Source organism: Lutzomyia longipalpis, chromosome 3 (assembly GCF_024334085.1).
Source record: "Lutzomyia longipalpis isolate SR_M1_2022 chromosome 3, ASM2433408v1".
NCBI classification, from domain to species: domain Eukaryota; kingdom Metazoa; phylum Arthropoda; class Insecta; order Diptera; family Psychodidae; genus Lutzomyia; species Lutzomyia longipalpis.
The window spans coordinates 14,317,592-14,333,558 of NC_074709.1; the positions used below are offsets into that span (position 1 = coordinate 14,317,592).

The window sequence follows — 15,967 nt, forward strand, 5'->3', positions numbered from 1 at the left end:
ATTACCGAGAAGCCCCTCTGTAGCAGGAATCCCCGAAAAATGCCAATCGCACGCGGGAAATTGATTAAATATTCGCCATTGTGCCATCTTTGAAACTCGCAACAGCAGTGGAAAGTTTTTGACCAATATCAAAGCGGCTCCCGCAAAAAGCACGTAGACCCGAGGAAGCTAAATAGGAGAGGCTATAAGACTACGAGCCCGGTAGCAAAATAAAACACTTGATATTTTTCCACCAGATAATCTCTGTATTTTATTCAATGACTCTCACATGTTTCTCATGCACACATGTCCGTGGTTTTTTCATTCGGATTTTTATGAAATAATTTCATTTAATTAGCTATTTTTGTTCCATTTCTGCTGTTTTTTTTTGCTCATTTCATGATCCCATCTTACAATTGGAAGACCTTTGTGATTAAGTCGTTAGAGGGTATACATATTATTTTCCTTGCATTCTCCATGTGAGTGCTAAACATTAAATGTTTTGCTTTTTGCTCATTTTGCATGCTAATATTTACAGGGTAAATTCAAACTTATTACACATTTCTTGTTGTTATTTTATCAGCTTATACAAAAAAAAATCCTATCACTTACGTTTTTTTAATTTTAAAATATATATTTATTTTACATACAAATAACTTAAAGATTACAATCTTATCGAAATAATAATGTTTTGCATTATACAATGTATAAATCTTACGATGGGAACTAAAAATTATATAAATGTAAAAAAAAATTAAGAATAAAAATATTCTCATAATTTTTTAGTATGAAACTAAACAAAGAATATTCTGTTGATAAAACAAAATTTACATTGTATTTGCGAGATGGATGCACTCAATAGATGTCGTTGCTAGGTACTTTTGACAATTTATAGGTGACATTGCATTAATTTACATTTCAAAATACCTTATGTCATGCACCTGACAACGTCACCTATGTCGCATTTTTTCTTTTGTAAAATATAAATTAAATACAGGATGTTATTTTAGGACATTTTTTGTGCTTTTAATTTTTTTTCACAGCTTTTGCTTCTCAGAAGTTTTTTTTTTTTTTTGAAAGAAAGAAAAAATTCCAAAAAATATATATTTATCTCAATCGAGATAAAGACCTCCTGTTGTCAATTGAGAAAATTCTCACGTTCACATCGACTGACAATATTAAAGGTGAAGAGTGAAAGAACATACCGAAATAGGTGAGGGGAGGGGAATTGTACACATAAGCGCAGAAAAAAGCCGCAAAACTCGCTGGTAAAGAAGGAGCATATAAAAGTATAAAGATTAACATTTCAAAGTCACACGCTCTCCCTCCAATATAATACCATTCTGTATTCGAACCATACCAATATTTCACGTTGTCACACCATATAAATGTCCATACGCTTATAACACCGGAGCGTCCGCGCGAAATGTTTTCGTGACGATTTTCATGCGGTGATTCGCATTTTATTGCAATCACAACCACTTAAGTGCCACCTCGCGCGATCGCCAGCAATTTCGCGCAAATTGCCCCTCGGCGATTACAGTGGCGACGAGGCGGGCAGGGACACGTGGTTGGGAAGCATCAGCATCTCGCGTGGGTGATTCGTCTCTTTGAGATGTCACACAGACACACAAAAATAGCCAGCAGCACCCATCAAAGCTTTATTCATCCATTTTGGGAACATCCTTGACGACCAGACGTGTACAATGCTGGTGAGTCCGTGGGATCGAGCGCTTCTCAATGGCTTCTCAATTGCGCGGGAAAATCACGTTCCTCAAATTGCTATTTTCAGCTAATTCTGCATGGGCGTGTGCACATACAGAGAAAAAAAAAATATCTATTGATCTTTCGTTGATTACCCATCCAGCTCTCATTCTATGTCTCTGACATCACTGCGAAAGCTCTATTTTCATCGCAAAACCCGCACATTTGCAATTTTCCCATACATCTAGGGGCTTTAGGGAGGAAATTTAATCTCTTTCGATGCATTTAAATTGCATTTATATTCTAAAAGGGGCGAATAAGCTGGCTTTTCTTCATTAAATTGATTTCCAAGAGGTAATTTATGCAACGTTTCTGATATCCGCGAATTTATGTGATTCACGAAACACCCGAAACACACTGTTCTTGATTCAGCGAAACTGAAATTTGGAACATGGCGAAAAAAATTCTTAGGACATGGAGAAAGGTTTTAAAATGATTCCTGAATCAATTTAAGAAAATCACATTTTTGGAATGTTTCTGGAACTCGCGAAACCATTAAATGATTAAACCGATTAAACAAATGACGAAACTTTTTTTTAGGATAAGAATCATCAGAAAAAATGTTTCATGAACTATTTTAATAGATTCCATAGAATTGAATATAGCTTTAAGAATAATCTTACATAGTTTTCCAAAAACTTATAAGGTTCGCGAAACAATCTTAATCAGTTTGATTTGAATACATTACAATTTAAAGCGATTTGCAAATCAATCTAACGAAACTTCAGGGATTTACGGCATTTAATGCAAAAAAACATTTTTTGCGAAACCAAACATTCCTGTTTCGTAAATGAATAAGATTCTTCATATTTGCATATTCTTCCATTTCCAAAAATAATTTGAACGAATTATGATTCATCGCCTCTCTCTACCCCTCTCTCCCCTATTATTACGTCAGATTTAATATCTTTTATCTTGATAAAATTTTCATTGAATTTTTTTCCTCGAACAGGCAAAAGCATAAAAAAGTTCTAGGTAAGAAATGGCAAATTGAAGCTCAATTTCGTGTTTTGAGGCAAACTTTTTATTTTTTCTTTGTTTTTGCTGATACAGAGAAAAGCAATATCTTTTTGGGACGTGATCTCAGCCCAAATGCGTCAAAGCTCTTTGGCAAATTATCTGCAATTTGTCACGCATTGTGTTACCCAAATTCTCTCTGCACGATCACCCGCATGATCGATTCGGACTCTCAAAAAACCATGCGCGAAGATCATTTGGCTAAAAATTTTCATCAACAAAAGCTCTCTTTGAAGTTTCATGGATTTTTTTTCATATTGCTTTTTTTCACCTTTTCACGATGGAGGCAGGAGAGTTGAAGAAAAAAAAACGCAATAAAGATCACCTCTGTTGAGAGCGAGGTGTCTGGCGCTAGATCATGTGAATTGTCTGCTCTTTTTTTGTGTGTACATGTGGCTTCCTAGCACATGACAGCACACGAGTAGTATGGGAGATTTGAAAGGCAAAGAGGTTGGTGGGAAAAAAATGTGCGCGCGCTATTGAAAAGCTAAAAGGCTTTAGAGACTGTGAGAGGCATATAATATTGTATTTTCGCGCATATATGATGGAGTTCCCACAGCGATAGCGGAGGAATTCATCCTTCTTTGCGGCGAAGTGTGACAGAAATAATGGATTGAGCGTGTGTTAATTTATTTTGAATGATCTAATGATTCGTGGTCGCCTCGTGCCGTCTATTTTTAATTCTCACTCGCAAAAGCGCGTTAATGATCGCGCGCTCAATACACGTGATCGTCATTTTGCCTGCCTTTCAGCTCTATATTTGTGTGTTGGCGCACCGAGAATGCGATCCTCGCGATCGTCGTGGTCAACACCGTCGCAATTCCCGCGCGACTCCCCATAGTCCGCGCACAATGCCAAATCGCGCCTCTGCAGCCCACTGCGGGGGCTCTTTTGCGCGCTTCTCTTTTTCCGGCCAAGAGCCTCAAAGGTCTTGAGCTTTTTTTTCGCCTTTTTCACGGCTTTTTTCTGTCGCCGTTTTTTTTTTTGCTTTTTCTCTCGCAAACTTCGCGTGTGTGCATTTTTTGGCAGTCAGCGACAACAAAGACGCCACACCACGTAAAATCCAAAAGAGACTGTCCGAAGCTTTATTATTCATCGGGGAGGTGAATAAATTTTTGCCTCACGTTTGCACATACGGAAATTGTTTATTCATTAAGTATGCACGAGAAACACGCGCGTGATCCTCACTCAGGGTATTGAATATCAATCATCGGGGGACTGGGTCTTGCAAGAATTTCAGCGATTTTTTTTCCTACCCCGCCTTTTGTCCGACATGTCCCCCAAAAGTGGATGTGATTGCTCGCAATAATCCAGAGGATTGAAATTCTTTAATGGACATTTTTTTGGTGTGATAGCCAATTAGGTATTTTATACGTAAATTATGACGGGAAGATTAAATTTAAATTGAGACACTGAGAGAAAAAATAAATTAAAGAGTTTTATAATTCATTTGGAATCTGTTATAAATGAATTTTAGAACATCAAACATGTGATTTTGTACATTTTGTGCAATATAAATATTTTATCATTTTTTTTTTGGCCGAAAAATTCTATAATTGTTATTCAGAACTGTTATACATTGTTATACAAATTTACTTTCTATTAAATAAGATATATTCTTTTAAAGGTATAGTACAGTATTACCACTAGAACGTAGTGATCTGTCCTAAATACAATTTATAACAGTTTATAACAATTATAACAATGACTCATCTAAGATACAAAAAAATATATTTCTCTCAGTGATTTAGATTGAAAGAGGCATTTTTCGCTTCAGTGAACAACTCCGTATTACTTTCCCCTCAACTAATTTTCTCAGTTAAAAAAAATTAAAATATTCTTTTAAAATTTATTTTTACTGCTCAATAAATTCAATAAATTCTAACCAAATTCATGCTTCACTCACATTTGTCCATCCGGATGTGGTGTATGGTGCTCCCTGGCACTTGGCAGTGCCTGCCCTCTGCCCCACACGGGAAAACGTGGGAAATGGCGCGTCTGCAAATAGATCTGCGATCGCCACGATCATGTGGAATCCCGCGAGGTGGGAGAGAGAGAGATCTCATTGAACCCAGTTGATATTTTCGATCGGGCTGCCACATTTTTTGCGCGCGGGTAATTTATAGCCGCTTGCCGCCCGACACTCAATAAATATAGAGACGCCTCCTGGCACGTCTCGGGAGGCCTCGCTCACCCACACTCGCGACATCACCACGGCCGCCAGAGTTTGTCGTCTTCCGGTGGGCTGTCGCAGCTTTTACGCATATCCAGTGCCAGGGGTGCCGGACTGGCGGGACCTGCTTCGGGTGATCTTGACGTCATGGGGGTGAGTAGGGGTGGCTTGACGTCCTGAGCGTCGTAGCTATTGGCCGGTGAGAGAGGTGCGTAGTAGGTGGGGGAGGTCATGCTGTCCCTCGAAATGCCATTTGAGGACGTATTTGAGGCAGCTGATGACGTGGATGCCGTCCGTGTTGGGATAGGAATGAGCATGGGTACGGGATTCGATGGCATTGTTTGCGGTAGCATAAAGGCAATATTCCCATTTGCCAACTTTGTGGGGATCAGCTGAATCCCACTACCTGACCCATTGACCAGGAAGTACCCATTTGAAGTCATCGTCACATGATGCTGGGGTGCTTCCTGTTCAGGACTACTTGGTGGTGAAGGGAGAATGTGTACTTGAACAGTTGTATTTTGACTTGCTAACGCGGGGGCTTCTGAGTCCGTTTTTGCACCATTAATGCAGAGACTGAGATGCTGCAAGAGACGCCTTTTGACCCCAACTTCAATATCTGGAAAACGGCGGACTTCATTGGCACATTCTGTGAAGCCAGCTTTGAATTTATTGAGAACACTGGGATCTGTTGCCTGCGAGAGGATCATTTGCTGTCGCTGAAGCTCCTGAAGGTGCTTTACAGTCTTCTCCAGGATATCTGCCTTTTCTAGCTTTGAATGCCTAGCGGGCTGGAGAGATAGAATTGACGAGGGTCGGTTAGCGATAATTTAAGATCACATGATCTGTATGAGGGTGGGAGTGTGATCGTGATCTACAAAGCAGAGATCGCGATCTCTAAATAGAGTGAAATTGAAATGATCACGCGATTTCAATCTAAAAAAAATGTAAAATGATCACTTGTTGAGTTTCGGACAAATTCGCATTAATGATCAAATTAACGATCAAAAGGTAAATCATCCCTAAAATCGTGATCTTCAGTTACTATTTAAATGCCAAAGGAATGAGAACTGAGACACCCCTTAATAAAATCTGTAAGATTTACTCGACCCACACCATTGAGATCGCGATCACTGCAAGATCACTTCGTGATCGCAAGGGAGCGTTGCATGAAATGCAATTAGACTTACATCTTTCTTGGTGGCATCCAAAATCAGTGTCTTGAGTTCATTCAAGCAATTGTTGATCCTCGCCCGCCGCCTCTTCTCCATGATGGGTTTATTGCTCTGCAATGGGAGAGAAGAAAAGGGTCGTTCATGAGAACACATAACTCCATGACGCTTCCGGTGCCAAATAAGAACGATAAAAGGGAGCAGCACCCATATACGAATTTGACTGCAAAATCAACGCACTGAATCGTTCCGACGCCGGGCCGAATAGGCTCTACAGTGAGACTCATGTATGTTTTTTTTGGTTGGTTGACCATTAGTTTCACCTCGACATCCTCACGTCACGGGTCTCATTATAAATGGGCAGAGTTCATATTGATACCCCTCGATCCACATCGATACGCTTGCGATTATTTTAATTTGTACCGCTTTATTATTGTAACTCCCCAACAGAGAGGATGGTTTGAAAAATATATTTTAGTTAAAAGCATAAAAAGCTCTTTTGAATCTCCTCATTTCCATACGCACAGATTGGGCCATGGGTCGTTACGCTAGGATCCTATGCGGTGTGTGCCTCTCTAAGCTATAGAGACCAAAGCTAGTAAGTAGAATCGGTGCTTTGATTGAAGATTAGTCGTTTAAAATTAAAGAAATCTAAAATTCTTGAATCATCAGTGACGATTAATTTTTTTCGTCGTTAAAAAGTCAATCAGCTTAGGTCGCTTCCTAACTTGAGAGCATATTTTTGCTAGCAATGGCATTTTGTGATTTATCAGTGCAAAAAGCTTATCAGAAACTCCCCAAAAGGCAAAAATTAACAATCTGCAGCTCATGTGCCGAGAAATAATCATTCGACTTCGGTCTCTGCTTGAGATCCTCCTTTTGTGCGCATCGGCGCGGACTCACGTGAGGGTGAAATGTTGTGAAATGCGTTCGTGATTTGTCAGTGCGACGGGGCTTATCAGAAATTCCTCAAAAGGCAAAAATTCTCAATGTTCTGCTCAATTGTTTATCAAGTGGGTGCCCATTATCTTGCTGCGGTCGCCCTGGTCGTGGGTAAAAAAAAATACCCCGCACAATCTCACATAATTGAGTGATAGTTTCCACGGAAAGGTGACGCAACTGCCCACTCCAGGTGGATTGTTGACTAAATCAACCGGGGCCGTTGTGTGAGACAAGAATCCGCCTTGTGATCGAGCTTCGGGCACGTGCTTGGTGTACATAGACTCTTTTGAGTTTATTTATGGCAAATCACATTAATAGACGTAAATTATCATTTTGAATGATGGTTTGCATGCGACTCAATCTTAAGGTGGGGTCTTTAACTTTTCTAATACTCAACCTCTAGATTTTTATCATTTACTAATCTAATCAAATGAAATTTCTTTTCTTTCATTCACAAAAAAACAAAGCAGTAAAACCCACAATTTTATTGAATAAAAATGCCCAATAAAATATGTAAATATAGATAAATTCACATTGATGCGCCAGCAAATAAATTATTTCTACAATAAAGCTTTTTATAGTATCGTATATCCGGGGCTATTTTGTTTGCAGATCATGGAAATGACTCTGATGTCTAGACGATGCAGTTGAAAAGGATATATTGCATATTTTATTCCAATTTTCCATCATTTTATTTAACAAAAAACCCAAGCTTTTAAAGATTTTGTTTCATTTTTAATAAATACTCCAACTATAAAACATTAGCAGAAAATTATGTGTATATAATTTTTAAAAGTTTCTGTTAAGTACATACAAATTAAAACTTAACCCATTTTCATCTGCAATCCAACAGTTCTAGCTTCTAAATCAATTAACATTTATTTAGTTAAAAATGATCTTCATCTCGACTTTAAATTTTTTTTCCCTGGCTTAAGCTTTATTTACAATGCGCAATGATTAAAAAAAAGTTTAAATAATTAATTTCATTTGAAATAGCATTGTTCTTAATTAAGATTTCAACTTAAGATCAAAATCTCCCTTCCTACATGTAAGGCCAGCAAAGACGCAATCAGACAAAATGTTCTCAACAAGAGAAGAGCAAATAAATCATAGAGGTAAGTAATGAGAAATAATTACGTCGCATTCTGGGGAAGAAAGTGAAAAGCATGGGGAATTTTCTTAAGTGCTGCCCGCACAATTTCACAAAATTACCTCAACAAAAATAAACCTAAAGGCGCCTTCAACTTGCAACAAAGCCCGAAGCACCTAAATTTCAACAAAATTCTCATTTTCCCATTATAAATTTCACTCGTGTGCGCGGTTGCCAAAAAGCCGCGCAAATTCCTATATCACATTGTATTGGGGACTTAATGTGAGCCCCATGCGGCCACCGATCACTCAATTGCGGATTTTGAAAATGATCCAAGAGACATCCCATACCACACCACCACAGGCCGTAAAATCACCAAAGAGATTATCATCCCACTCGACCCCCTTTTCATCTCCCAATTACGCGCGCACAGTGAATTTTTTTCTACATAGACTACATATTTTTCTTTTGGGACAGTGGCGAGGAAAAGTGGGCGCTCACCGAACACCAGATCGTCGCGCGGGCGTTAAGATCGCCACAGTGTCGCGTGTGGGTCTTCCTGGCCAACATTTTCATATTGAGTCACTCGCGGTGTTTTGCTCACTCTGTGTGATTTTTTCCCACAGTGCGTGATCGCGATCTTGTGGGCTATTTCTGTGTGGGAGCACGTACGCCAAAAAAACCATGAGCGGGTGTCACGAGCCACTTTGCTGCAATTTTAGATTCACTCACCGCCCATCCATATCCCGTCACGTTTCGCTATCGCTGGATTATGAGCTTTTTTTATTTATTTCTTTCATTCCCAACAATTTTGCTTTGTTGGGAAAATGATCACGGCATGAGCAATGGAGATATAGAAGAAAAACTGAACAAGTATTGTGTCTCGCATGCAAAAATAATCGCAGGCACGTGGAGTGGCAATTAATGTCTATTAGCACACTGTCGTCATTGGATGTTTATTGCAAAGAGAGGCAACACTCGTTGGGGGATTTTATGGAGGTTTTTTTTTCTCATCCACGCGCGAGAGAAAATGATTTTTCAGGTCCGCGATCTTCGCGCGGTGATCATTAAGTTATCTTCTAAATTTTCAAAGCAACAAAACTCACCCGTCTATTGTCACTTGGTCGCTTTGTTGGCTCCGCTGGATGCACCGATGGGATTGCAACACTATTTATAATACTTCCTTGGGCTCCCTGTGCCCCTGACACACTTCCAATTCCCGTCACCATTGTCACACTTGCTGCTTCTTCTACCTTATGCACACCTAAATGCTCTTCCTCACTTTGAGGATCAATTTTGAGCAAAAATATTTTTTCTAGTCGATTCTTGTTTTTTCTGTTTAAAATCCTTTCCCACACACTTGTCCTGGATTATTTTTTTTTCAACTTTCACAGATTTAACAAACTTAAGTGGTGGTGATCAAAATCAAATAGCGCGAGATCACTTAAGTAATTCCCACACACAAAATCACAAAAAGCCTAAGATCACACAGAGATCAGCCTCGGACGAAGTCTCTGGCTCAACTGATGGTAAAACCCAATGCGCTTGGGAAGTTTGATGCTACCACGAGAGCGGTTCGTGTGTTTCTAAAACTGCGACCACTTCGACTATCTGAGCAACAGCTACTACTACCCACCTAAAGCCTGGTGCGCGACGACGCGAGATCGTACGCTTCCGTTCGGTGCACGGTTCGAGCGCACGCTACAGAGGCACGAGCGTTAATGAAGAGTGGCTATGGGAAAAAAGTGCAGTCCTTCACTCTCGGCATCGTAATTGTCGTGTCAAACGTCTTCGCGGTGATCGTGTGTGCGCACTGCCGGTGTGCATGTGTTTGTTCAGCGGCAGCAGCAGCAACATCGTCTTCTTGGCATAAAATCGAAAAGGCGGGTGGGCATTTGCGGGCAGCATGCAAGCGTGGAGGGCCCACAAGACAAAATCCCCATTGCCACAATCACGTGAGGCAGCAGGTAGAGTGGATGGATAGATGTAAGAGGTGAGGGAGATTTGCCTATCGCAGTGGGATTCAACTATGACACCAGCGCAAGTGCGTCAGCGACACACGCAACACCACAAATGTAATCAAAGTGGAAGGGATTTTCGGTTTCAGGTGCACATCTATCGATGCCGACCATTCGAGGTAGGCAGGAAAAATAAATAAAAGCCCTATCAGTGGCATCGCGGTTCTATTTACTGTGAGTCTCTCTAGCTAGATACACGCCAACCACTTTAGTTTAGCCTTTCGGCTCAGGGGCTGTTAAACACTGAAAAGCAATACCGCGCCGTGTTTGATTTATTTAATTCAAGTTAAATTTCTGTTTCATTATGATTCCTCACCGAATGCAACCACGTCCATTTCGCGTTGATTGCTAATCTTCAAGTTCAAACATTAGAATAGACAATATTTCTCTGGTTGTTTGGTATCTACTTGTTGCAGCAATCTGCCCTAGAAGTCCGCACGATCTGTTCGAACCTTGTAACTGACAAAAGCTTTCTTTTGGGCTTATAAAGAGAAGTAAATAGATCTCTTTTGGATAGAATCTATAAGAGTAAATGACGGAAAATTTTCAAAATGGTTACACATGAAATGGAATTGGAATTATATGAGAAAGCCCACAGAAAATTAGCAAAAAATGCACAACCACGCCCCTATTTTATTTTAAATGAAATTTTTGTATATGAAGCATATGCATCAGTTAATTATAATGAATGAATGAAATTGATTGATTTAAAAAAATAAGGAATCGTTGAAGAGAGATTATAAAAAAAACATGGCTGATAGTAGCGTTCTTACAGAATTGAAACTTTAAAATCTAGATTAGACCGGATAGGCCATGAATTTGTATTTGGAAAAAAGACTGTTTTCATCTACCTTGTCCTTATCTTGCAAGGAAAAGAGATTGAGCGATTGTGGTTTAACACAAAAGAAGCATAAAGACGAAATCTCAAAACTGCGGCGCAATTTATATTTATAAACAACGGAAGTGTTTGAAGAGCTTCTGTATTTCCAAGAAATTCTTATCAATTTCTTCAGTGAATTTTTTTATGACTGTGAAATGAGATAACTACAATAGTGTATACTAATAATAAGTGCACTAAAGTTATCACAGATTGTTTTAAAATAATATAAGATTCCTAAATTTTATCCTCTTCTTTTAAGATAACTTGAATCTCATCTTTGAGTATTTCTTTTCAAATAGGGGAGAGCGGGGCTAATAAAGTCACTTAAGGGTTTGGAAAAAGTCTAAAATATCATATTTCCTAGTTAGATAGAACAAAATGATCTGAGAAAGAGTTATAGAGCAGTAAATTTCCTATAGAAATGAGCTACACATTTCGCTTTATCTATTTGGTAAATATGATATTTTGAGCTTTTTCTAAGCCCTTAAGTGACTTTTTTAACCCCGGTCTCCCCTACCTTTTCAAATCAAATTGCAAACATATTGCAAATTAATTTCATTACGTCTTACCATCCGATACTAATTATTTTGTTATGAGAGAAAAAGTTTCCGTTAAACATTTTTGAATCACTGAATGGATGACTAACGCACTTGAAGCAACTGAAAGTTTTATTCAAGAAATTCACTCACATTAATTGAATCACCCCAATATTCAATCAATGCGATGATTCATCTATGAGAAATTTTTTTCCGTGGTCTCTCAGTGGAAACCCAGACCCCTCGTGGACCATCTGAAAGAATTCCACAAGCAACACTGAAAAAAATGGAACATTCACTGCTGTGAGAGTATGAAAGCAACACCTCGGTGTTTTATCGAATTTTCGCCACAGAGGTAGCCTCAATGACCTCGAAGGTGTCCTTTCAGTGTGTGTCTGCTCCTCGCACAGGAAGAATTTACAGCATTTACCGAGAAACTGCGACGGGGCAGTAAAAATTTAGAATGTGATTCTTCGGGGGATGTGTGGCGAGGAAATGCGCCACAAAACAACCACCGAGCCATTCATGGCAAAAGGTAAAAATGGGTTTTGTGGTTCTTCTTGGAAAAACTTCTCACCTTCCTGCAGCACCTTTCTTCGGCAACCCATCGCCAATTGCCCGCAACTAATTTTCAATAAATCAACTTTACTTAATTCCGTTTCACTACATTTTTCCCGGCCCTTGTGGTGGTGGGATCCGGAGGATCGAAGCATAAATCACGATGAATCTCTGGGCGCAAGAAGTCGTGGGAGGGACTCTTCCACGTCTTCCGATGGCCTCGTGGGAGGAACAAATCCGTGATTGATGGCACGGCGAGAGTGATCGTGATTTCGCGCGCAATGTTCTCGCGCGTCTGCAGCAATATTGGTTTAATTCGCGATTGCCAATTAAATTCTCCTTTGTAGGGTGTATTTAATAAAAATAAAAAGAAAACTCAACGTGTTCTCATTGTTGGTTTAGTTCAAAGATTTTTCTGTGCATGGTTGGAGGGGGCAAATAAGAAATAAAATTAAAGTTAAAAGAGAATATCGAACATAAAAAAAATAATGTATTCTAAAAAAGAAAGAAAAACTTTGAAAGGTTCTAAAAAGGAACTTTGTAAAAAAATCTTAAGAGCCAAAGAAATCTTCTTGGAATAGACGGCCGTAGTGTCTTAATGTCTTTAAACTACTGTTTATTTAATGCGTTAACTGAAATGCTAAAATTAGTTTGTGCACAAAAGACATTTTTAACAAAAAATTGCATTATATGGTTCGATTCTCTCAAAAATCTTTTAATTATTTTCTTAATAACTTGAATAACCCTTAAGAATTTTGGAAAGTAATTGTTCTTTTTTTACAACGCTATTTTTATAACACGACTAAAAAAAGAAATTATTTTTTGTCATAATTTTATAATATTTATCACAGAATAGTTACCAAAAATCTTACAACTCTCAAATTGCAAAAAAAAGAGATTTTTTTAGAATCTTTTAAAAAATATTTATTGTAGTTTTTTGTTGCCTAATTTGCTTTTATTATCCATTTAAACTTAAGGCATTAAATAAAATAGTGTAAAAATCAAAAAAACTAATCCAACAACATGCTTTTTATAAAAGATGTTTATTCTCCATTTGCTTCTTTTGCGCATGCATGATGTTCTGTCGCGAATTCCTCATTAAATCTCTCATGTGCGCGGGATTATCCTATAAAATACAATTTAAAACAATTATACTCCATGAAGGTAATTATTCGACAAATGCAGCCTATGAGTGATCTCGGTGGTGATCTTCTTTCCAGGAATGGCTCAAAAACTTGCCCATTGTCTTCATTGCTCCGTACGTACGTTCCCACCAAAAGCTTTTTCGCACTGCCTTCATCGCGACATCTCTCACACGGGGAGACGACCAAGAAGGTGAATTCCACGCCAGGTTGGATTTCGTGGTGATCTCCCCAAGACTGAGTCCACTCCACACCACATACTGTCGCAGCCTGGAGTGGCAGAGAAGGTGGAGAAGGGTTGTGTGTATCCTTGCACTTTGGCTCCATTGCGCGATCCGTGGTATTTGCTTGCAATCGTGAAGCTGAATTCGCGCCTCCTCCTCGCAGGCTCATTCTCTCCTCTGGCTCTTGGTGCAACCTCTATCTGGCACAGAGCAAATTACACATATTTAATTTTGTTGTTAATGCAGAAGGACAGAGAGTCATGAATTTCGCGCACTTGCCCCTCGCGAGTGTGCGTGTTGAGATTTCTTTTTTAATGAAGGCACATAGATCGCTGGCTGGAGATCGATTCGGCGGGGTCCGCGTAATTGAATCAAAAAGACTTCTGTCCCGGGCCTTCTTTTTCTCATCGAGGCCCCTCCATGCCGTGGCGGCGGAGAGAGCTGCTGGGGGCGGGCTGGGCTAAAAAGAAGTGTAATGTGTACCCGATGGAATAAAAGTGTGCGCGCAACGTCTCAAGATGCGATGTTACATGTACATATATTTTTCGTCCGAGTCATGTCGTGACTGTTGCCGCTGGATCGAGAACAGATTGAAGCGAGTGCCTTGAATGCGTCGTGACCAGTTTTTGGAGTTCTCTCGCCATAAGATGTTTTGTAATGCACAATGCTCCCCAAACATAAACCTTCATGATCGCCTTTTTTCCCTCCACTTGCTTCTTCTCACCATCTCCCGCCTCTCTCGTATCCAGCATAACCCGTGTGAGCCTCCGCTGCGAGTTTCTTCATCTTCATCGTTTTTTTTTTGCTTGATTTCCTTAACATCTTGTGTGTGTATCCCCCTTTTGCGGCTTCTCATCTTCTGCAGTACAGCAAACAAAAACGCAATGCAATCCCCAGGACAAATTCCACGCAATGAATACCCCGCGCACCCCACAATGAGGATCATCCCGCAAAGGGGCAAAGTCACCTCCATGCCACGCACTCACCGCGCCACGAGTTATGCCCACAAAAATGGCCAATATTCCCATGATCGCAGCTCATTTGCATTTCCACAGTCTTTCGGTACGTATGCATTCTTAATTAAGATTAATGGGTAAATGTATGCGGCTGCACTCGCCATCAAATTTAATCAATTTGAACTTGATAGCGTCCCCTTCAAGTGCGCGCCTCCCGTAGCCGAAGGATGTTTCACATTCGTGATTGACTTTGGAGTGGACTGGGACGAACAATCGCCGCATGTATTTGATTTAAAAATTCATTATGTATAAGAAGATAAGAAGTCCCAAAGGTACTTGTCTTTCGCATAACGAAACAAATATTCATATAAGCCATATAAGTTCGTTTCAGTTAAAAGAATTTTAAATGAATCGACTATTTACCATTTTTAAGATTTTGCTTTATTCATTTTCTTAATTAGAGTCCATCTAATAGATGATTTTTCCGAGGATTTTGTATGGAAAGCTTTAAAAGCACTTAAAAATTCAGGATGAATTTTATTATTAGAATTTGTGTATTACTTTGGAGAGCATCGAATCGATAAAATGCAATTTTAATAGAAAATTTATTGAGCGCAATGAATTTTCATTTACCTAAAAAGAGAATATTAAATTCTCTATGATGGGAACTAAACTTCTGCTAGTTGTGAAGGGCAGCACCTATTTATCCATTTATAAATTTCTTTTATCATATGGAAAATTCTTTGTAATTTTCCTTGTTGAATTATTTAGTCAAATAACAATATTTGCTACGCAGGTGAAAAGTCTGTAACAGATATTGTTGTTAGTTATTAAGCAAAAAATCTATGAAAATTATGCGTAACAAGTCGAAAGCTGCGACAGAAATTAAGTTTTTTGTGACGTTAATCCGTTATGGATCAATGGAACATTCAGATCATAAAGCATGTTAAGAAATAAATAATTTTTTCATCCTTAACACTTTATGATCGTAAAAGAATATCACTAAGGACTCATTAGATCGAGAAGTGTTTGAAAAAAACTAGACCCGAAATCTTCCGAATTCACTATTCAAACAATCTCCAATGCGCGCGCATCTGCATTGCAGTTTAGGGGTCTTTCAAAATTGAACAACGTAAGGTCATTTTATCGGATGAGAGGGTATCGATCGAACTCTCCCGTTTTAACCACTTCAGTTTCCCTTTAGTTTAAATTTAGACCTTTAAGCATTCAAATGTCTAATTATTGAGCAAAATCTTTTTACTTTACTGAAAAACAAAAAAAATCGTTAGGATTGCCTACAAATGCATCCTAAGAACGATAACGAAAAATGGATTATCTTGCCTGTTTGTATGCGAAAGTAGTCGATACATAAACTAAAGGACTTGTTACATTTTACTTGCTGTCTTACTTCGTCGTAGTTCGGTTGATAAAATTTTATCTTTCTATTTAATTTTTACTGATTTAGAATTTTCAAAAAAAAAATTAAATGGAGTTCGAGAAGTTTCTAAAAGTTTTT

The 15,967-nt window shown here is 38.9% G+C and overlaps 1 protein-coding gene across 1 annotated transcript; it reads right to left on the reverse strand.

Moving 5' to 3' along the window:
• Positions 1-224: 224 nt before the first annotated feature.
• On the reverse strand, positions 225-10,614 carry LOC129793269 (protein hairy). The gene is made up of 3 exons (XM_055833098.1): positions 9,244-10,614; positions 6,124-6,219; positions 225-5,724 (listed from the first exon to the last, which is right to left on the reverse strand). The coding sequence occupies exons 1-3, from the start codon at positions 9,364-9,366 to the stop codon at positions 4,969-4,971; spliced, it is 975 nt and encodes a 324-aa protein (XP_055689073.1). The 5' UTR covers positions 9,367-10,614; the 3' UTR covers positions 225-4,968.
• Positions 10,615-15,967: the final 5,353 nt, after the last annotated feature.